This window comes from Mesocricetus auratus, unplaced genomic scaffold (assembly GCF_017639785.1).
Source record: "Mesocricetus auratus isolate SY011 unplaced genomic scaffold, BCM_Maur_2.0 Super-Scaffold_100007, whole genome shotgun sequence".
Lineage (NCBI taxonomy): Eukaryota > Metazoa > Chordata > Mammalia > Rodentia > Cricetidae > Mesocricetus > Mesocricetus auratus.
This window is the reverse complement of record NW_024429191.1, coordinates 12,167,620-12,191,794: the sequence shown is the minus strand read 5'-3', so window position 1 is coordinate 12,191,794 and position 24,175 is coordinate 12,167,620. Positions and strand designations below refer to the sequence as shown.

General features: G+C 39.6%; 1 protein-coding gene across 7 annotated transcripts in view; it reads left to right on the top strand.

Annotated features, from left to right (window-relative positions):
- The window catches only part of Crebrf (CREB3 regulatory factor), a 65,680-nt gene that overhangs the window by 31,637 nt on the left and 9,868 nt on the right, over nucleotides 1-24,175 (top strand). For all 7 annotated transcript variants that reach the window (XM_040748413.1, XM_040748412.1, XM_040748415.1 and 4 more), the window contains 4 exons: nucleotides 11,243-11,437; nucleotides 13,569-13,758; nucleotides 16,139-16,212; nucleotides 17,500-17,622. In XM_040748413.1, the coding sequence (XP_040604347.1) occupies nucleotides 11,243-11,437; nucleotides 13,569-13,758; nucleotides 16,139-16,212; nucleotides 17,500-17,622 (582 nt within the window). The remainder of the gene's footprint in view (nucleotides 1-11,242; nucleotides 11,438-13,568; nucleotides 13,759-16,138; nucleotides 16,213-17,499; nucleotides 17,623-24,175) is intronic.

Genomic DNA, 24,175 nt, shown 5'->3' with positions numbered 1-24,175 from the left:
CTTTCTCCTCCTTCTTCCTTGGCTTGCTTCTACCTCTTCTTTTTTCTTTATCTATACCCCTCCTCTTCTCCCTTCTGTTACTTTCCTCCACATTAAACTTAAGGTACTTTTTTACTTACATTCTTCCTAAACCAAACAACTTTTGTGTGTTCAATGTGCCATTTTTATACTTGTATATAAAAATAACTGAAAGGAAAAAAATCTTCAGTTGGTCATTGATATTATTCTGTAGTACCTGTCTGTTCCTTCCTCCCTCTCCCCTGTTCTCCCTCTTTCTACAATGTCTTACTATATTGTCCTGACTGGGCTGGTACTTGATATGCAACAAAGGTTTTTCTTAAATTCAGGGCTGCCCTCCTACATAGCCAGTTGAATGGTGGGATTACAGACAAGAACCATCATGTCTGGCAATAAAATTATTTAATAAATTTTGTTTTTGTTGTCTTCATTTTGTGTATGGGTGTGTATTGTCAGAAATTTTTAAAAATGATATGTTTAATTCCTCATAAGCTTCTGAGACTAGTTCAGTTTTGTAGCTTTAACAGTTTGTCCTGGAGAATGCTGTTTATTTTCTAAGTGAATGTGTAGTTCGCTGCCATGGGATGGAAGCTTCTGTGTATGTCCATGTTGCTTTAATGTTAGTTCAAATCTGCTATGTCATTATTCATTCTTTCCGAACTGTCCACTATCAAAGTTGGGGAGTATTTAAGTCCCTCACCACTAAATTATGTAGTTTTTCTTGTCAGTAATGTTACTGTTTGCTTATATAGTTAGGTGTTTTGATGTGGGTACATTTTCAAGTTTTATCAGTATGCTCAGTTCTTCTTTGTCTTTAATGATAGGTTGTTGCTTAAAGTCTGCTCCAAGTGCATGAACCACCTTCTCATCTTTACTTACAAGTCTAGCACCCATAATGTATGTCATGGACCACCTTCCTAACTCTCTTGCACTTCAGTATCTCTTTTGCCTGAAGCTTACTGTGTACATCAGTCTGACATTGAACTTGTGTCTTCCTGCCTCACCCTCCAAAGTTTTGGATTAGAGGCATTTCCATACCACACTTTACTTTGTATTTTGGTGATTGTTGATAAGTAAGGATTTACTTAATTTGTTAGATTCTGACTGTCTAAATGTAGTTTTGAGGTGCTGGGGAACAAAAGTCTAGGGAAATGTTCTAATACTACTGTGTTGCCCTCCCAATCCTTGTTTGTAGTTCTTTGATATTCTTATTCACATTCTCCCTCTCTCTCTCCCATATATACACACAAGAATATATGCTGAATATATCCCCTTCATAACCTACTACAGCAGTTCTCAACCTGTGAGTTCTGACCCCTTTGGGGATAGCATATCTGATGTCCTGCATATCAGAAATATAGATTATGATTCATAACAATAGCAAAATAGCAGTTATGAAGCAGCAATAAAAATAATTTTATGCTTGAGGTTCACTACAACATGAACTGTATTAAAGGGCTGCAGCATTCAGAAGGTTGAGAACCATTGCCCAACTACTCTGCTTTTCTCCACTCTTCCCCTTCTTGTTTAGTTCTCCTTATTCTCCTAGTGTCACTTGTATTTTCATGATTTTATGTATCTATGTAAAATCTAGGCACCCCAAATGAAAGAAAACATGGTCTGTGTCATTATAAGACAGATCCTCCATGGGATTTATCTTTCTTTTTAGTTCAGAGCATTCCTTCAGGTATCTTCTGTAGACCTAGTTTGGTGGTCATAAATTCCTTTAGCTTATTTTTATCATTTAAGAACTAGCCTGAACTCTTATCCTGTGTTGACTTCTTTTTTTCATTTAGCTGTTTGTGTTTTCTTGGAATTCATTCAAGAATTTGTTTACATGGTCTCTTTTTTTTCCCCTTAACATACTTGTAATTGTTCTCTGGAATTTTTTGTCTGGAATTTCACCTAATTTAATGTCATTGGAGGACATTATTGTGGTATTGGTAAATTTTGGAGGGGTCATGTCGCCTTTTGTGTTTGTTGTTTTCATATTTTTGCATTGGGATTTATGCATCTGGGACTGGGTTGTTGGTTGATCTTTTTTTTTTCTTTTGAAATCACTGATTCTTCCAGTAAAAGTGTTTAAAACATTTGAGAGATGTTAGGTTGTAATAGGATTGAGGTGTCCTTTTGCTCTGCTATACTGTTGTTTGGCACATTTCTGAAAATAAAATACTGTCTACAGAAAAAAATTACTAACAAAATATAGGCCCACTGTGACTTTATAGAAATAGCCAAGTAACAATCACCTCTTAAGCTTTAACTGTTTTAGGAAATAAAGGGACACTGAAAGCATGGCAGACAAAGATGTTACTGTCAAGATGAGTAGAAATGGAAAAAGATGAGTTGTGATTAGTACAGGGTCGATACAGAAAAAAGTAGAGGAAGGAAAAGTAAATAGAGAAGGTAAAATAAGGACACAGTGAGGCAGTTTAAATAAAGGAAAATGAAAAGAAAGATGCAAAGAAATGTAATCAGGGGCTAGAGAGATGGCTCAGTGATTAAAAGCACTGGCCCCTGAGTTCAATTCCCAGCACCCACATGGTGACTCACAACCATCTGTAATGAGATCTGGTATCCTCGCACACATTCAGAGCACTCATACATAAATAAAATTATTTTTTATTAATTTTTTATTTTCATTTTAAATAGCTTGTTTTACATGTCAATCCCAGTTCCCTCTCCCTCCCCTCCTCCTGCACTCCCCTATTCCCCCCCCCCCCAGCCTCCCACCCTATTGCCAATTCCTTCCATATAGGGGATATCTAGAGTCTTTCATTTCACTCAGTGTAGGGTCCAGGCACTCCCCTAAGAGTCCAGGCTGAGAGAGCATCCCTCTTTGTGCTATGGGCACACGATGACTGTATTCCAGGGATAGACACTGATCCACTGCTCAGGGCCCCATAGGTTGCCCAGGCCTTCTCACTGACACTCACATTCGGGGGGGGGGGGAGGTCCAGATCAATCCCATGCTGGCCTCCCCGCTGTCAGTCTGGGGTCCAAGAGCTCTCCCCCTGTTCAGATCAGCTGTCTCTGCTGGTTTTGCCAGCCCATTCTTTGCCAATTTGCTCATCACTCCTCTCTCTCTGTCACTGGGTACCTTGGGTTCAGTTCAGTGCTTAATTGTGGGCGTTTGCCTCTGCTTCCATCAGTCACTGGATGAAGGCTCCTGGATGGTTATAGACATCAAATTCATTATCAGGAATGGGCATTCGAGGTGGTCTCTCCACTATTGCTTAGCTTGCCAATTGGTGTCATCCCTTTAGATCACTAGAGGTCACTCTGGTGCCTGATCTGTCTTCTAACCTATGATTCCCTCTTCCCCCTATTCTACCCCCCCCACTCAACCTTCCTGTTCCCCCATGACCTACTCTCTCTTCCTCTTCTCCCCATAAAATTAAAAAGAAATGCAATCAAGGCCAGGCAGTGATGGCACACATCTTTCATCCTAGTTATTGGGAGGCAGAGGAAGGCAAATCTCTGAGTTTGAGGTCAGCCTGATCTACAGAGCAAGTTCAGGACAGCCAGAGGTATACAGAAAAACCGTCTCAAAAAATAAATAGAGAGGGTGGAGGAAAGAGATGTTTTTAGATAATTTAAAAGATTCCCAGGTCTCAGGATGCTGAGATAAGGAGACCTTGCAAATCAGGCTAACCTATATTCTTTGGGAAAACCTATCAAAATGAAAATAAAAAGGCAAAGAATATAGGCTTGGGGGGGGGGGTAAAAGGAAAGGGGATTGGCAGAGTAGGAGTATTAGAACAGAAGGACAGAACTGACTGCTAAATTGACTCTGGGTGTTGAATAAAGATGTATTACATGTAAAGGGAAGATCTTGGTGAGGTGTAGAGTCTGAATGCAGTCTCCCCTGATTGCTGGTTGCAGTCTCAACTCTCAGTGGTCTTTCCTGCTCTCCAGATGTCTGTTAAACCCTGAGTGATCCTTCACAGATAGGGTCACAGGTCATTAGTCTGTTTTTGGATGGCTCTTCCAGTGTCTGAGGCTGCTTGGAACCTATGTCCATGTTCCTTTGCTAACTTTTTCTCCTGCTACATTGCTCCCTTGTTGAGAACTTGTGGTTCTGATGGCAGACTTTCTCACATTTTTAGTCAGTGTGTTTGCTTATCAGGTTTCGTCATATAGTCTGGTAACTCTTATCCTGTGTTTTTTACAAAAGTGTGGTTCACCAAAGATCTTTGGTTGGCAACCTTCCCTCCCTCCCTCCCTCCCTCCCTCCCTCCCTCCCTCCCTCCCTCCCTCCCTGGATCCAAGTGTAACTATGTAGCTCTGGCTGTCCTGGAAATTCATTATGTAGACTAGGCTAACCTTGAAGTCAGAGAGATCTACTCGCCTGCATGTAAAGATGTATGGATAAAGGGGGTTACTGCATGACTCATGTATCACATGATGAGATTTTTCCCTTTCTTCCTTTTTTCCCTTTTTTGTGTTAAATTTTATTTTGTAGTGGGGAGGTTGCATGGACCAGAGGGTGGATGTGAGGGGATGGGGAGATGGGTGGGATCAGGATGCATGATGTGAAATACACAAATAATAAATAAAAAAGTTTAAAAATTGCATCTTATGGAGATAGAGAGGTGGCTTAGCAGTTAAGAGCACTGAGTGCTCTCTCAGAGGACCTGGATTCAATTCCCAGAACCCACCTACAGCTCACAACTGTCTATAACTCCAGGATCCAACATCCTTATACAGACATACATACAGGCAAAACACCAATAAAAATAAGCAAGAAAAAAGTACTGTCTGTTCTTCCAGAGGACCCACGTTCAATTCCTAATACCTACATGGCAGCTCACAACTGTTTGTAACTCCAGCTTCAGCGATGGGACCCCACACAGACATACATACAGGCAAAACACCAATGCACATAAAATAAATAAATCAATAAAATCTGTTTTAAATATGCATTTTGCCACTTTGATTTTCTTAAGATGGTGTTGGGCTGTCTTGTTCAAGTAATGATCAAGAGAAGACTTTCCTGGCAGTCTCTCCTAGTTCCCCAGGTGGCCCCCGGTTCATCTCTGAAGTAGACTCTATATTTTTTTTCTGTTATACTTTTTGTTTCATTATCTCTTTTGCCCTCCCTGGTGATTGATCCAAGAGCCTCATGCATGCTAGGCTAATATCCTCCCTCATCTGACAGATAGATAGATAGATAGATAGATAGATAGATAGATAGATAGATAGATAGATAGATAGATTTGGTTGTGTTTGCATATATATATATATATATATATATATATATATATATATGGGTATGAGTGCATATGTGGAGGTCAGAGAACAACTTTGTGGAGTTGGGTTTTTTTCCCTCCAGCATGAAGGTTTCAGGGATCAAACTCAGATGGTTAGGCTTAGCAACCAATTTCATAGTCTTCCCACCTTACTCTTTGCCAGTTCTTTGTGTATTTCTTAACTCATATTATTACTTGTTTTCTGGTTTGCCATAACAGTAACTCGGGCAACACTTGCCACTATAGGGTCTGTCAGTGATTGGCCGTGAGAACTCCAAAACCACATTCATTCAAGGGGCATTCTAGACTAAAACCATTTTGCTATTTTGTCTACCCTATAGTATTTCAGTATAGCCAACTTAACCTTTTTTCTTTTATAGTTATTCCTTGTTGTTGTTTTTGGTTTTTTGAGATAGGGTTTCTCTGTGTAGCCCTGGGTGTCCTGAAATTCACTCTGTAGACCAGTCTGGCCTCAAACTCGGACATTTTGCCTGCCTTTGCCTCCTGAGTTCTCTGGGATTAAAGGCAGCATGTACCACCACTGCCTGACTGGTTATTCTTGTTGATAGTAGTATACAACTTCTTACTTCTGTTTGCACCACCACAAAGTCTGTTAAGAAGATGAAGGTATAATCCTTTGACAGTGTTAGTCAGACAAAGAACATCACTCTTGGAGTTGGTTACCTGCAAAGGTCAGATTTTGCTGATTAGAAAGAATTCTTTCTTATCCCGGACTTTGGCCTTTATGGATTCCATAGTATCTGAGGGTTCAGCCTAAAGTGTGATGGCCTTCCTTGTAAAGGTCTTTATAGAAGGCTGCATCTTGACACCAGTTCCACTGTAGCTGGAAGATGAGAAAGGATCTCTTCTGCTTTTTAAGTTTCTGTTTTACTTCACTATTAGACTACAGATTTGCAGCCACTATCTGATGCTTCAGAAAGCTGTCTTCTAGTTTTTCTTGGTTTATTCCCTGGAGATTCTAATAGACCATATTGGTATCCTCACTATATTGGATTTTCATTTTTAGTTTTTTGAGATCATATGGGTGAACTGATCACTCTTAATCCCCATGCAGTCATTTCCGTTTTCTTAGCATTTTGATTCATAGACAGAATACAAGTTTTGTAGTTCGTCTGCTTACACAGCATAATCCTTGGTTGTGAGATTGCTCTTCTTCAGCAGATAGGCAGTTGCTTTATGCATTAGCTGGCACTTAGCAGAAGTGTTCTCTTCTTGGATCTAAGTAATAACCCTGTTAAATGTTTGGATGAAAATGGCATTAAATTCATTCACTTTCAGTTGACTTGAAGTGACTCTTTTGGTTAGTATTGTTTGGGCAATACTAGATGTCAGTGAATGACATGCTAGAACCATACAATCAACAGAATTTTGTAGAAGTTATTTGAGCTTTAAAATTTTTCCTGGTGCAAATTGTTTTGTTCCTTGAAGGAAAGATTTAAACCAGCAACTTGAGGGGTGTAAAAGTAAATTGTGGGTGAGAAATAGGAAGACATCAATAAAGTAAGGCTAGTTATACTCTTGTTTGAGCACTAGTCTGGGATTGGCGATTGGTTTACAAAGGCCCTTTTGCAATGATTATCTCTCAAGATGATGTTTATGGCAAATGGCTGTACAGTTGATGCAGGAGAGGTACAAAATAGAGATTCGGTCTGGACTAACTGCCTAATGCTAATAGAGTCTGTAGACTGGCTGCAACTGTTTGGGGTTGTGAAATTACATGATTCAAGAACAAGAACTCACTCTCTTAAAAATGAGAGTTTATTTTGTAATTCTCACTGAGCATTTTTCGTAGTTGACTTTACCTGTAGTCTGCACAAACCAGAGAGTGTGGCTTGAATTTTTGTAAATATAGTGTTTTAAACTTTCGTTTTGTTGTCATTGTTTTGTTTTTGAGTCACAATTTACTATAGTCCAGGCTGGTCTATGGCTTGGTATATAACTACTGATGACTTTAAACTCCTGATCCTGCCACCTTCACTTCCTAAGTAGAAAGATAAAGTGTATACCATCACTTCCTGATATGATAAACTTCCTTTTTATCATATCAGCAAGGAGTGAATTAAAATATTATGGTAACATATCAAAAAAGAAGGGGAGTGAAGAAGGGAATTAAGAAATCTGTTATGTTAGGCATTTTGTGTATTAGGTATTAGTTCTATGGAGATTAATGCAGTCCTTCCCTTAATGGAATATAGAATTGAACAGATTTATTTGCTGTTGGGATTTCTCAGTCTTACCTCCCTGCCATTGCAGTGCTGGGCCTTCTGCATGATACACTGTAGCTAACTCTACCACAGAGCAGCCTTCCCAGCTCCTCTCAGAGTCTCTCTTTTTAATTATTATCTTTGTTTTTTGAGACAGGACCTCTTTATAGTCCCAGCTGTCCTGGAACTCACTATGTAGACTAGGTTGACTTTGAACTCACAGATATATGCCTGCCTGAGATCTGGGATTAAAGTATTCATGAGTACTGGATTAAAGGTGTGCACCACTATACCAGTTTCTCTCAGAGTCTCTTCATACGCTTATGTGCTTCTTGGTCACCATGGCCTTAATATTGAAAAGCATATGGCTGGAGACAGTCTGAGAGACTCTGAGTTGGTGGGTGGGATGGTGATAAATTATTTGGACACATTACTAGAAAAGGTTGAGTCAGAAAACTGGCATTCTAAATACTCCTTGGGGAAAGATTGGATATATAAGTAAATATAATATCTGGTTTAGATGGGATGAAGAAATAAACATTGTTGTGACTCTTAATTTAGCATGAAATAAAGCAAGATTTTTAAATTACTCAGCCAGTTAGGTAGGGGAGTGAGTTGTGGACTCAGTGCTAGGCTCCTTGAGTCATAAGACCTGACTTGTCTCAATTCTGTAATCACATCAGGCCTCTCTCATCATGTTATCTTGTACAACTGAGGCATTCTCTTCCTCATGGGTTCTTAGAAATGTCAAATGAATTGCATGAGTATTGAGTGAATGAAACTTGCAGACTAGCAAAGGTAGATGCTGTTTAAGGGAACATCGAAATATGGAGGGAAAGGGGGATTGCTTGAAGAATGGAATAAAATCTGTCCCTGTGCTGTGGACTAAAGTAAAATTAAATGTGTAAAACTCTGGTTATGGGTGGTACTAGTAGGGAGACAGGATTGTTTGGTTATCCGTCTGTTTTGAGGTGTGTGATCCCTGTGAGCCAGTAATTTTTTTTGTGTAGCTGTTGTGAACCAAGCACCAATTAAAAATGCCTTTCTTGGTGGCGCAATGTGACCTTTTGTATTTTCCAAAGGTGAGTTGATAACTAGAACAAGACAAAATCCTTTAATCTGAAATAAAATATATACACAAGTAAATTCAGCTATCACTTTGTGTATCCAACACACTTAACGTGTGCACCCATTTTTTAAAAAAATTATTACATTTATGTATTGTGTATGTGAAGGTACCATAGTACACATGTAGAGGTCAGAGGACAATTTGTAGGAATCAATTATCTCTATCTACCATGTGGGTCCTGGGGCTCAGACTCATGTTTGATAGCAAGTGCCTCTACCATTGACCTATCTCACTTGCCTGTGCACCTTTGTTTTATTTTTTTGTTTGTTTGTTTGTTTTGTTTTGTTTTTAAGAGAAGAACCTAAGGTTAATTGTCACATTGTGTTTTGCATTGCTTTTGAATATTCTATGATGGTTATGACATACTTTGGTCAGGGTGAAGTGAAGCACATGTAGCATATAAAGCAGCTTATACATTATTATCTACATATGTATACACTCTTTGAGGGTCAGAAAAGGAAGAAACCTAATGTCACATTCTCTGTGTTGTTGAGGCACACAGGAATGTACTGTCAATGTGAGGAATGAAGCACAAGGTTTATCTGCACCATTACTCAAATACATTCTGCTCTTTGAATTTATCTTTTTAATCTTTTAATTCATCTTTTTAAAGGTTTATTTTTTTATTTTTAGTACAAACCCTTAGCGTTACACATTCCAATCAAGTGCCCAACCACTAAGTTACAATCTAGACTTTTTGTTTTGTTTTGTTTTGTTTTTTTCAAGGCAGGGTTTCTCTATAGCTTTGGAACTCACTCTGTAGTCCAGACTGGCCTCCAACTCACAGAGATCTGCCTGCCTCTGCCTCCCAAGTGCTGGGATTAAAGGTGTGCACTATCATGACCTAGCTCAGACTTCTTTTTAAAATCCTGTTTGCTGAGGTACAATTTTCACACAACAAAACTGACTCTGCTTGTGGTGTGCCTTGTAAGAGTGCCTTGTCTGGGTGTATGAGTTTTTGACAAATGCATGTAGTCATTCATGTAACAGCCTCTACAATAAAGATACAGAAAATGCTTTGATTACTCTCTAAATTCCTTCATGTTCCCTTATAGTCATACCTTTCCTCCATCTGAACTTTCAAAAGCCATTGTATCTCCTTACTTCTTCCTTTCCTAGATTTTATGTAAATAGAATCATACTCTCCTGATTGTGGGTGACTCTAAAGAAACCTTGATAAATTATAAAATTCTAACATTCAGCCGAGCGTTGATGGCGCACAGCTTTTTTAATCCCAGCACTCAGGAGGCAGAGGCAGGTGGATCTCTGTGAGTTTGAGACCAGCCTGTTCTACAAGAGCTAGTTCCAGGACAACCCCCAAAGCCACAGAGAAACCCTGTCTCAAAAAAAAAAACAAAAAAAAGAAGAAGAAAAGAAAATTATAACATTCAAAGCTTTCCCCCAATAAAGAGATGTTATCACTTTCTAGGGATAGTTCCAGAGTCATGTTTCAGAAGGAAAATGTGTTCATGTGTCCCCATCTGCACCTCCACTGCCTTGTGGAGTTCATCTATGATGATCATTCTCTGAAGGCATTTTAGGCTATTAGGCATCCTATACTGATTTTGATCAATAGTTCCAGAAGCTCAGAATTAAGTATTTTTCTGGAACTTCTCATTAGTAATGGAAATGTACCCTTCAATCTATAAGAAGTACTGAGTTTACTAAAAAAAAATGACCTAGAATGGACTTGTACATTTATTTGTTAACCTGGTTGGGAACTGTCATTTTGTACTTTTTCAAAAGGAGTAGAATAAAAGGTAGGAGGAAAATCACTGCTGCTTATGAAACTAGGACACCACTATAGCAGTGTGCACAGCTCTTTGTGAACAGACATAAATATTAAAAGAAAGGCATTTAGAAATCACAGTGTAGTATCTAAGTACCATCCTATAATGGCACCTTTTTATTTACAGACTATTAGTTTCTATAACCAACTTCATATAGATAAGACCTTACATAATCAATACAGTACATAACTCTTGTACACATGGAATAAATGTACTTGAACTCTTCTAAGCCAGTTCTGTCTAACCCCAAACCAACATGGTATACAGGGGTACTTTTTTTCATAGTTGACAGCATCATTAAACTTTCCAAAAATTCAAATTCTGTACATATGTGAGTACTTCTGTGGAAAGGTCAGTGTATATCACCATTGGTAGCATCTCTTCCAGATTTTGTATTATCTGAACAGATTTATAGAGACATCCAGCATACCTGATTTGTAAAAAGCCAGACATCAGTGAAGTCATGTTTCTGTTGTGGTACTTTTGTACCATTTTTTATTAGTTTCTTAGTATAATGGCACTTTTATTCCTACAATTGTATTTAATTGTCTTCTTAATCATGCAGTATCTCATGCTAACTTCCAAAAACCCAAGAGAAGCCCACATTTGATAACTGTGTAGTTATATGTTTATTAATTTCTGGATATTTATGAGTCTGAGATTTACATATTGAACTTTATAAACTTGATTTATTGATTTTGACATGTTTGTGATGCTTCAGACAAAAGAAAATGTCTCAAGTTACAGACAGAAGGATCTTTTTTGTTTGTTCTGAGAGACTTATTGAATGTATGGAGCTTGATCGTTGTGGGACCATTTTTTTTTAAGGCTATGAAAACGACTCTGTAGAGGACTTGAAAGAGATGACTTCCATATCTTCTCGGAAGAGAGGGAAAAGAAGATACTTCTGGGAGTACAGTGAGCAACTTACACCATCACAGCAAGAGAGGATTCTGAGGCCATCTGAATGGAACCGAGACACCTTGCCGAGTAATATGTATCAGAAAAATGGCTTACATCATGGTAAGCGGGACTCAAAAATATTTAGTGCCCATTTCTTTTTTTTAGGGGATGGAGGTATTATTTATTTTTTATTTTGAGTCTTTGAGATGGGGTCTTGGTATGTAACCTAGTCTGACCTCAACTCTCTGTCTAGCCCAGTGTGGCCTTGAACTTTGAGTCCCTCTGCCTCATTCTTCCATATTCTTTTATCTTTTTTTTTTTTTTTGGTTTTTTGAGACAGCAGAGACAGGGTTTCTCTGTATTATTTTGGAGGCTGTCCTGGAACTCACTCTGTAGACCAGGCTGGCCTCGAACTCACAGAGATCCTCCTGCCTCTGCCTCCCAAGTGCTGGGATTAAAGGCGTGGGCCACCATCACTCAGTCATTCTTCCATATTCTAGCACTATAGATAGGCATATGCCACCATACTTGTCTGGTGTCACTGTAAACAGAGATAACGAACCATAGTGCATAGTGTCCTTGGGTTTTCAGCCCTTCATAGCCAAACTGGAGAGAGAGCATGGAAGAGAGCTTCTTAGTCACAATTGTTCCTTCCTATTCATAGTTTCCATCAGTGGGGAGAGTCAGTATTTCTGGTCCCCTCTTCTTCCACTTAACTCCAAGAAATGGGCAAGAGACTGCTGGTTCTTGATCTGTCAAAAAAAAAAAAAAGCAACACACTGGGGAGAAAGCAGAAGACCTTCCTCATCACTGTCTTCCACTTTCATCCACCCCAGATTTAATTTAATGGGGAGATTGAATTGTGAAAGGTGATGAGGAGAAAAGCAGAGGGAGAAAAGAATACATGATTGTGGAAAAAGAGTGGAGAAGGAGAGTTTTTAGGAATCTCTAGAGCTGGAACAAAACACCATGATCAAAAAACAAGTTGGGTAGGAAGGGGTTACACTTTAGCATTGCTGTTTATCACTGAAGAAAGTCAGGACAGGAACTCAAACAGAGCAGGAACCTGGAGGCAGGAGCTGATGCAGAGCCCATGGAGGGGGCTGCTTATTGACTGGTTTCCTATGGCTTGCTCAGCCTGCTTTCTTAGAACCCAGAACCACCAGCCCAAGGATGGCACCACCAGCCAGGAGCTGGGCCCTCCCCCATTGATCACTAATTGAGTAAATGCCTTACAGCTGGATTTCATAGAGGCATTTCCTCAACAGAGGCTCCTTCCTCTCTAATGACGAGCTTGTGTCAAGTTGACACACAAAACCACCCTGTACAGTACATCAGGACAGGAATTGTGAATACAGAAAGCTGTGATTAAATAGGATATCTTCTCTTGCTTTCACATTAGCACAAAGTAGTCTGCCAAAAAGGCAAAGAGGGAAGGTATGAATGAGCTCAGCAGAGATTGTACACTCACGCCATAAACTTCACTTGCTGAGCATTTTGGAAGACAAAAATTGTCCCTCAGTCTGTCTGTTACTTGGGCCTTGTTTTCCTAGTCCCGGATCTATACTCTACTACCTCTCAGTGAATTTTTATGTTCAGACATTTTTAAAGAAATAGAAATAAAAGTATAAAATCCAGTAAATAATTCCAGGAAGTTTGGGATGAGTCTTAGGAAAGCCGTTGGGTGTGCTGTGATACTTGAGAGAAATGGGCTGGGACTGGGGTGTGGTGGTTCAGGGGTCATGCTTACCTAGTATGTGTGAGGCCCTGGGGTTCTTTGGTTTGGAGCAATCAGGAGGTGGGGAGGAGAGAGGGGAATGAGGAAGGGAACTGAAGACGAGCTTTTAAGCCAAGATTTTTGTCTGACAACTTTTTCCCCAGAATCACAACTTGGTTTGGATTTTTGTGTACAGTTGAACTCTTGTTCCAGTCCTCAACATCAGACACTCGGTCCTACTCTGCAAAGAGTTAGGACTTTGTTATCCTGGTCAGACCTAGAGGAGAACAGAAGTGAGACTGTTTAATCCAGGGCTTCGTGCATTAGCCACTTACCCTGCCATTCACTGAGCTGTACTCCTAGGATACTTTCATTTCTCTAGCAGCCCTTCTGAGTTAGGAAGTTAAACATTCTGTGTCTCCTGAAATGTGCCAGGGCATCTGAAATGAAAAGTGGTTGCTGGTGGTGGCTATGGAAATTGCATGTCTTGTTCACTAAAATGATGTAAATTAAAACTCTTCAAATGACCTGTAGGGAAATATGCAGTTAAGAAGTCTCGGAGAACTGATGTAGAAGACCTGACTCCAAACCCTAAAAAGCTACTCCAGATTGGTAATGAATTACGAAAGCTGAATAAGGTGATTAGTGACCTTACTCCAGTCAGCGAGCTTCCCTTAACAGCCCGGCCAAGGTCAAGGAAAGAAAAAAACAAGCTGGCTTCCAGGTAAATTCTAATGATGCTCACCCATGCATAGTCTCTAGGGGTAAGATTAGATCTTGAGATCTTGTGGAAGAGGTGACTCTCAGAAATTGGTTACTAAGTAGCTGATGATGGCATTTATTGGGGATTAGGCAAACAGAGTCAATGCATTGTATTACAGTGTAACTGGTTGGCTAAAGTATGGTTAACAGTAAAATTTATCCATTTTAAGTATGCTATTATGAGCTTGAGAGACATGCCCAGCCATATAACCACCAACATGCTCAAGATAAGCTATATTAACATTTTCATCACCTTAGAAAACTATAAAAACAAGCCCTCACCCTAGGCCTTTCACAACCATTGATTTTATTTTATGTGTATGGGTGTTTTGCCTGTATGTATGTCCATACACCACTTGCAGGCCTGGTGAGCACAGAAGCTAGAAGAGGATGTTGGATCTAGAGACGATTGTGTGATACTCTGTGGATGCTGGGAAATGAACCCAGGGACCTCTGGAAGAACAGCCGGTGCTCTGAACTGCTGAGCCATCCTCAAGACCCCATTGATCTTTCTTCTTTTTTTATTAACAGTGTCTCACAGTCCTTTTCCAGAATGCCACATGGATGGGATGTACTGTAGTAGTCTGAATCTGTCTGTCTTTAATTTAATATGATGGATTTGAGACCCATTGATTCTGTCACATGAGATACTGGTTTCTTTTATTACTGTATAGTCAGTCTTTATAGGAATGTTAATCTGCTTACCAGCTGTGAAGGACCTTTGAGTTCCCTCCAATTTTTGGCATGTTTGAATAAAGCTATTGTAAACATTGACTTAACAGATGTTTGTGTAGGTATGAGTTTCCATTTCTTTTGGATAAATGCCCAGGTCTCTATGGTTTATCTTTGTAAACACACACACACACACACACACACACACACACACACAAATCAACCATGCTGTCTCCCAGAGTAGCTGAGAACTTTTGCTTCACATCTTCTACAGCAGTTGGCATTTATGTCTGTTGCTGCTTACTTATTTTTTTTGCATTTTTATCAATTTTTAAATAGCAATTTTATTAAGTATTTATTTATTTTGTATACAGTGTTCTGGCAAGTGCTGGGAATTGAACTCAGGATTTCTGGAAGAGCTTCCAGTGCTCTTAACCTCTGAGCCATCTCTCCAGCCCCTATTAATTTATTTTTTACATTCCGATCCCAGTTCCCCTTCCTTCCTCCCCTCATCCCTGCTCCTCCCATCTGCTCCACAGAGAGAGTAAGACCTCCCCTAGGAAGTCTAATAAGTCTGTCCCATCATCTAGTTGAAGCAGGACCAAGGCACCTCTCCACCCCCACACCCCTGTGTCTATGCTGGGCAAGGTATCACTCCATATAGAATGGGTTCCACTAAGTCAGTTTGTGCATTAGTGCTAGATCTTGGACCCACTGCCAGTTGCTTATTTTTTTTAAAGGTACTTTAGTAAGTGTCTACATAGCAACTTTAGTTTTTGGATATGTGCTTAATTTTTAAATGTTGATTTGGATAAATGGTGATGTATGGTTTATATAATTCAGTTCTTTGATAAACATCAGTAAACAACTTGGAGTTAATATTAGAAACTTTTAGGGGCTCAGAGGTTAAGAACACTTGCTTTTCCAGGGGACCTAAATTCTATTCCCAGTACCCACATGTGCTCACAACTGCCTGTAACTCTAGCTCCACGAGAATCCAGTGACCTCTTCTGACATCTGCAGGCAACTGCATACATATATGACTTTATACTCAACACAGACATACATGTAAATAAATCTTTTTTTTTTTTTACGAGACAGGGTTTGTCTGTATTGTTTTGGAGGCTGTCGGTCCAGCCCGGCCTCGAACTCACAGAGATCTGCCTGCCTCTGCCTCCCGAGTGCTGGGATTAAAGGCGTGCGCCACCACCGCCCGGCGTAAATAAATCTTTTAAAAAAAGAAATGCCTTATAGTGCTAGTGAGATAGATGACTTCAGCAGGTAAAAGTACTTGCAGAACAAGCCTCATGAACCAGGTGTAGTCCCCAGATCCTACAGTAGAAGAAGAGAACCAACTTCTAAAACCTGTGTTCTCACCTGTACACATATACTGTAGCATGCACCTGAACATACACATATTCACATACATTCTCTTACTGTCTAACATGCATGCACATACATGTACACGTGCATGCACACACACTCTTGAACGCACACACACACACACACACACAAAGAAATAGAAGAGAAGAAGGAGGAGGAGGAAAGAAAATTTCAAAGAAAGAAAAATGATAGCAAATCCTTTTGCTACTGTCACATTCTTTTTTCTTATTTAAGGAAATATTTTCTTAAAAGGAAAAATGAACTAATAGTATCTCTTTCTTTCACAGAGCTTGTAGACTAAAGAAGAAAGCCCAGTATGAAGCTAATAAAGTGAAGTTATGGGGCCTCAACACTGAATATGGTAAATTACAGTCTTCAGCTTTGCTCTTTCTCCTTGGTTTGCATGTTCTCCTTCCTGAGCCCTGCATACTGTTTGGTTCTCCTCTTTTGTTGTTGTTGTTTTGTGGGGAAGGAGGGTTTGAGACAACATATCCCCAGCTGTCCTAGTCACTCTGTAGGCAAGGCTGGCCTGGAACTCACAGAGATTCTCCTGTCTCTGCCTCCTGAGTGCTGGGATTAAAGGTGTGCACCACTACCACCCACGTTGACTCTCCTCATTTGTATTTATCTATACAGAAAGCCGACTGTCAGTTCATTCTTGTCTATAAGAGTGACTGTCTAAGATCCCCCACAAGGAGGGCCTCACCCTCCCTGGGGAATGATGTGGAGATTGGGTGGGGGGCTGGAGGGCTGGTGGAGGGACAAGGGAGGAGGGGTGGGAGAGGGAGCTGGGACTGACATGTGAAACATTCATGTTTCTAATTTAAATATAAACATATGTTGAGAAAAAAAGAATGACTGTCTAGATAAGTGGTCCTTTAGACAAATGACACGACTGTTCACATGCACTAATTCATAGTCAGGTTGTCCTTGTAATTGTGTTTCTAGGTTAGCCAGTGTGGTTGACTGACTTTTCTCTTTACCTTCACTTAAATTGTGTGGGTAGTGTACATCTGTGTTTATTACATTGGTTGCACATTGAAATCTCTCTTTTAAAATACAGATTCCTGGACTTTTTTAGATTTTTCTGAATTGTATGGGAACCTAGGAGTCCTCCCCCCTTCCCTTCCCTCCCTCTGCCTTCCCCTCCCACTCTCTGTCTCTGTCTGTCTGTCTGTCTCTGTCTCTGTCTCTGTCTCTGTCTCTGTCTCTGTCTCTCTCTCTCTCTCTCTCTCTCTCTCTCTCTCTCTCTCTCTCTCTCTCTCTCTCTCTCTCATTGTTGAGTATCTCAACTCTGTAGCCTTAACTAACTAGCCTAGAACTTTCTTTGTAGACCAAGCTAGTCACAAACTTACAGTAATCCTCCTGCTTTTGTTTTCTGAGTGTTGAGTTAAAGGTCTGTATCATCATATTCAGCATAATTCTTATTTTTGAAACTTCTCATACTCTGGGTTATTTTGTTGTTTTCTGTTTTTTTCTTACATAGTTAGAAGTCCAACCCAGGGTTTTGTGCATGCTAGTGAGGTGAGTGTTCAACCCATGAGCTATGTGCATAGCCCTTCCATTTTTAATTGAATATAGTTTTATTACATAATTAAAAGCAAATTCTCCCATGTTAGTGACATAAATGTTTGGTTCTGTCTTCTAGATAATTTATTGTTTGTAATCAACTCCATCAAACAAGACATTGTAAATCGAGTTCAGAATCCAAGAGAAGAAAGAGGACCCAGCATGGGGCAGAAACTTGAAATCCTCATTAAAGACACACTTGGTAAGGAGAACATTTTTAGATGACAACACCTTACGCTGTGTGGTACCAGAGTCAAGTAGTTCTTTCATTTTAAGCAAACCCTGATATTCTCAGTATTCTCCTCTCTTCATTTCCCCTCCCCACCTCTTGCTAGGGATTTGTCACCTTCGGTATTTTTACAGGGTTCTAACAAACTTGCACATTTGGCTTCTCATTCCTGACCAGATTATCTGTACACTGTAGAGGGGACCAGAGAGGCCAGGCTGGTTGGTGGCTTGTGAGACGAATGACTAGGACATAAAATTGAGATGCTACAGGGCCAGAAGCTCATCTGCAGTAAGAGCAAATCATCAGATCATGCTTCCTGAGGGCTGCACAGTGTATTGCTGTTTCAGAAAGACCCAAACATGCTACAGTAAAAGGCTGGTGTTCATCTGTAGTATAATCAAAAACAGTCTCAGATGAAAAACAGATCCCAAAATAAGTACTATCCTAGAAAATCACTGCTGCCTGTAAAATTGCACGAAGGAAACAAAAAGGCAGTTTGCTTGACTTGAGTAGATGAACAATTTTATGTATCCTTTCAAAGAACTTTCAGTATTCTTTTTCTTTAAAAGCATCCCAGTTTTCATGTGTTAGTTTAAGGGAGAACTTAATAGTATAAAATTACTTTTTACCTATTTGGTTTTTAATTTAAAAGCTTTTGCATGTCTGTAAATGTGTGTTCCATTACACTAGACAGTTTGACCAGTTACAAAGTACTTGGCGAGCATTTTCTTTCCTTGAATATCCTGAGGATGTTTCTCTTTCTCTTGCATAAAATGTTTTGATTAAAGAGCTGATCCCTGAATTAGTGTTTCTTGGTGGGATGCTTGTTACTCTTGCCTAGATACATAAGATTCCTCAGTTCTTGCTCTCCTGTTTTTCTCAGTGTGTGCTTTGAGGTTTCTGTGTTACGTTGCTTTGCTCTGCCTCTCCTGGGGATGCCTGTATGTCAGATCTGCCTTGCTCATCTCTGCTCTTTGTTACTTCTTGAAATTTTTTATCTCCTCATTTCTTTGTTTTTATTTTGTTTTCACTTTCTCTTTGTACTTTTGTGTCATGTTACAGGGTGTGTGTGAGTGCTATCGAGAGTTCGAGTATGTGTTCTGGGCATGGAAGTCAGGGTCTCAAATACACTCAGCAAGACTACCACCCTTGAGCCTTAGCTTCACCTCTTCTTGCTGCTTTTATTTTTATTTTTTAGCTTAAAATTTTTCCTTTTATTTTCTGTGTTATGTGTTTGCCAGGTCAGAGGACAACTTGGAAGAGTGCATTTCTCCTACCATGTGGGTCCTAGCACTCAAACTCAGGTTGTCAGGCTTGGCAGCAAACACTGTTACCCACTGAACCATCTTACCATCTCCCTTCCATTTTAGAAGTAGTCCAGGCTGACCCTTAACTCAGGCAATCCTCCCATCTTCATGTCTTCTTTTCTTGTTGCTATTTTTGTAATTATCTATTGTGTGGGTATATCCCATGCTATGTCATGAGTGTGGAGGTCAGAGGACAAATTGCAAAGTGTGGGTTCCATAGATGGAACTCAGGCTATCAGTCTTGGTGGCAAGTGCCTTTATACACTGAGCCATCTTACTCTTCCTCTTTCATGTCTCACGACATTTTCTTTACTATTGTTGAGTTTAGTTTGAATTAGCAGTGGGTTAGTTTATGACATTCATGATCCAGTCTTTAGGCATGCTTTCATTGTTTGCAGATATGATCTTATTCTCTCCTTTTTTTTTGAGACAGAGTTTCTTTGTGTATCCCTGGCTGTCCTGAAACTCACTTAGCAGATCAAGCTGGCCTCAAACTCACAGAGATCTGTCTGCCTCTGCCTCTCAAGTGCTGAGATTAAAGGCGTGTACCACCACAGCCCGGCTTCTCTTTTCTTAAAACAACTCTTTCATAGTACTTTAGGTAGGTATTAGAGTCCAGAGGGGAATTGTTGGTCTTGCAAGGTTCTTAGGTCTAGAACAGAAATGTAGACAAAAGACAAATTAAGGAGAAAGGCACTTCTGAACAGACATAGCCTTTTATGGATTATTTATGTAGCTCCCACTGTGTACCATATTTGCATGACATGAGTTTTGCTCTGTTCCTTATATATAGCCTTTGGTGAAGTAGTGAAGGGGGTGGCATTTCAATCTTTTTCTCTGTAATTGTTGTTATCACATATGCTAATCTTTTTTAAAGATTTGTTTATGTGCGTGAGTGTTTGCTTCTATGTCTGTCTGTTTAGCACATGTGTACCTGATCCCTTCAAAGGTCGGAAGAAGGCCTTGGGCCCCCTTGGAATTGGAGTTACAGATACTTGTGTGAACTTCTTTGTGGTCCCAAGACCTAAATCTGTATCCTCCAGAAAAGTAGCCAGTACTCTTAACTGCTGAACCATCTCAACAGCTACTTATATATTAATCTTGGTGCCTACTGTCCTGAGACAATGGGATTTTAATCTTGACATTGTTCTGTTGCTTTTTCCCCCTGAAATTAGTACAAACAGCATACTAGGTTTGTTAGGGTATTTTCAAACAAATTTGTTCTTGTTGGTTCTCCACCTCCCCTCTTCTCCCCCATTCTCCTCCTATTCACTACTCATGGCCACTTTTCCATTTTCATGTTATATCCTGTTGTAGTCCCCCACATCCTGAACCCCTCTCTTTCTCCTCTCAGTTTCATAGCCTGTAACTCTACTTACCTCCGTGGCTTTGGCTTTCTGAGTTACATTATTTAACATAATACTTAACAGATCCATTTTCCTATGGTTATCATGATTTCACTTTTTTTACAACTTGATAAATTTCACTGTGTACATACACCACCTTTTCAGTGTCCATTTGGCTTGGTTCAGACTAGCTTTTCTGGCTTCATGGGAGTTTCCCTATTCAGTTAATGGCAGCTTGCTTTCTATAGTTTCTTGTGCTGTTTTGTCTGGTTCATCTTGTTCTTTCAGGCATTTCCAACATTTCTTGTAAGTTTCATTTCCAGTCCTAGTACTACTGCTTCTTGCTACTATCAGCTACTTGGCAGAGTTCTTACTGGGCTATTTTTTCTCTTTGTATCTTTTATTCAATGCTTACTGCTTGATTGAATAAAATTCTCTTGGCTTCACCTACAGATCTTGTTGACCTCCTGTGCTTTCCATGAAATTACCTGTTAACTACTTTAGATTTTATGTTCTCAAGTCCATTAATTCCTTTTGCCTCATAAGCTCTGTTGATGCTGATGCCATGCGTGTCTTACAGATCTGGGTGGCTTGTTCACACCCTCTTGAATGTTAGGAATACAGAAGAGTTCAGATCTCATGGAGATAACTTCTTACTTATTTCCTTGGGCTGGTTATTTTAAGAAACAGGGTTTCTACTGAGTGTGGTGCTCCATGCCCATATTTCCATCATTTGGGAGGCTGAGGCAGAAAAAGTCCAATTTCAAGCCAACTAGAGCCTCATAAGGATGCCTCTTCTCTAAGAAAGAAAAAGTTGACAGAGGTGTTCCCACCAGTGACTTCTAACTCCTGAGCTAACATGATTCTCTTTTCTCAATGTTCTGAGTAGCTCAGCTTTCCAGGGGTTAGACTTTTGTGGAATTTGTTTTATTTTGTTCTTTTGAGACAGGATCTTGGTATGTAGCCATGTAGGGCTGAGATTTCAGGTATGCTATATGCCTGGCTACTTGTTATTTTATATAGAGAAATGGAAACAAATCTCTGCTAGTACAAATGTGGAGGTCATAATTACTTGAGTTCTTGTGTTCAAGACCATCCAGCCCAAATACAAGGAAAACTCATCTTTAAAAAATTAGGAGTCTGGAGGTGGTGGCACATGGCTTTAATCCCAGCACTTGGGAGGCAGAGGCAGGCAGGTGTCTGTGAGTTCAAGACCAGCCTAGTCTACAAGAGCTAATTCCAGGACAGGCTACAAAGCTACACAGAGAAACCCTGTCTCGAAAAACCAAAAAAAAAAAAAAAATCAAGTAAATAAACAATTGTCTTACAGCTATCATCCTAGAGTCTCTTATCAGGTTAGATGCATTTGGGGTTTCTTTCTGTTAATTACTTTATTATTGGTTCCTTATATCTGTTGTTATTAGTTGTTACTTATTGTTATTCTTTGTATTAATTAATGCTTTGCTTAGAACACTTGGGAGAAGCTGTTTAGCTAATGACATTTTCTTCTAGAAATCTTGTACCTCTGTTATGGAAAACTGTACATTGCAGCCTCTTCTGAGCCAGTTTGATCATTTATATAGTCCTAGAAAATTCTGCTTTCTCCAGAACCTTAAATTTACTAAATTTGAGCAAAAGTAGTAGTCTACTTATGGTTAGGTGCTTCATTTTCATTCATATGTGCATATGTGAGTGTGTATGTGCGTATGTGTGTTGTATTATTTCTTGGATCAATTGGATGGTTACACACACACACACACAAACACACACACACACACACACATATATACACACACATACATACATACTTACTTACTGTGGGTATTTTTTTCCTGTAGAGACATTTTTCTTGTTCATGCTAGATGGTCACCAACAACAGAACAAAGTAATGATTTCCCACAAGTCCATTTTGATGAACCAATCAGACTATTTGGCTTAGAGAGGATGAGTTAGGGGTTGCTTGCAGGAACATTGATTACCTCTAGATAGCTATTATCACAGAATCCCACCCCATCATAGTGTTTACCTCCTGGAAGCTGCATCATAGAGGTAGAAGTGGAGGCAAGATGATCAAATGTTCAAGGTCATCCTTAGCAACATTGAGCGTTCAGGGCAGCCTGTGCTACACAAGACCCTGTCTCAAACAAGAGTAAAATAAAATTCCCCCAGAGATAGAAAGTACTTATGGTTTATTACTAGTGTTATTATTTGTTGAGATTTTCTTAACTGCCAAATAGATTATACAATTTGATATTTTGTGGGCATCTGAAAAGATATTTTTTCTGTTCTTTATCAAGATTCCCAAGTAATGCTTTCTTGACTGGTATTCTTAATCAGATTACCTTTCCCCATCTATGTTGTCTTCCTCTTTGCCTATGGGTCAGTACATTCTGAATAAAACTGAGAAAGGCTCTCACAAATGTGTTTTGAGTTTCGCCTCCTATTTTGTTTTTGCTTTTAGATGCTGAATGTTTGAATAGGAGTTAGTACTGCTAGATCTTCATTTGCATTTAGAATTTGAATCCTACAGTGGAAGAGTAGAAAGAAATACTACAGTGTGTGCCTGTATTTCATTGACCTCATTCCACCAATGGCTGATATTTCACTCTATTTGTTTTATTTCTGCTCATGTGTACGTGTGTGTTTGGGGGAATATTTGGAGCTAACTTGTAAGTATTCCTATTTCATCGTGTCTCTCTTTTGAGACAGACTCTTCATATAGCCCTGGCTGTCCTGGAACTTACTATGTAAACCAAGCTGGCTTCTGATTCATAGATACTGGGGTTAAGTGTGTGCACCACTACATTCAGCAAGTATGTCTTCTTAGCCACAGTACCAGCAGTATATCTAGATGTATGAGCACTGCTGTGATCTCCAATATGTACCCCAAGCTTACACACCTCTGCCTGCTCAGTTATGCCTTTTACATCGTGTGTGTGTGTGTGTGTGTGTGTGCGCGCGCGCGCGCGCGCTCCTCAGGATTCATCCACCTCATTTTTTTTCTCACTGTGGTTTGGTTTCACGAATTGGGTTAAGCTGGATGGCCAGCAAGCCCCAGGGATCCTTCTGTTTCCACTTCTGTAGCTCTGGGATATACAAACACATGTGACCAAGCCCAAGCCCAACTTTTTACATGGTTGCAGTTGTGCAGTAACTGATGATTGAGCCCAAGATAAAGTTAAATTTTTGTCAAGAATTTACATATCTGTCCCATTCCATTAGGCAAGAGCATGCTGTGTGTTTGTCCTGTTAGTTGTCATCCTGAGCTTGACTGAATAGTTAAGGTAGCATTGATATTTTTATAATTTGTTGTATGTTTCGTAATCAGTGATTAAATCAGTGTTTTTTATTTCCACTACCATTTTCTTTTTCTTGAGTGTGTTTCCAGTCACCTATTTCACCCTTAGACAAGGTCTTATTATTTAGCCCAGGTTAGCCTCAAACTTACGATCTTCCTGTCTTAGTCACTCAAGTTATGGGATTACCAGCCTGTGCCACCATTCCTAGTTTCATTTTCCTTAACACTTAACAAAACCTTATGCCTGTTTAAGGACTAACATTAAATACTTTCCTGACTCTCCAAGATGAATAGGATAAGGAAGTCAGCATACTTGTGCTGTTCGTAATTTCTCTCCCTCTAGTATTCTATTCTGCCTTTTCTTATTCATTAATTTTTATTTAAAATAAAGAAAAGGGAACTTAAATTATATGTGATAATTATTATTAGATGTATCTTTTTTGTACTTACAGTTGTAGTTGTGTGTCTATCCAACACAGAACACATGAGGTCCAAACAGTTGAAGGACACCGGAAGCAAACTCATAGGCTTAGGAAACAGTGGCTGCCAGTGGGCCTTGGGTTCCTTTTGGTATT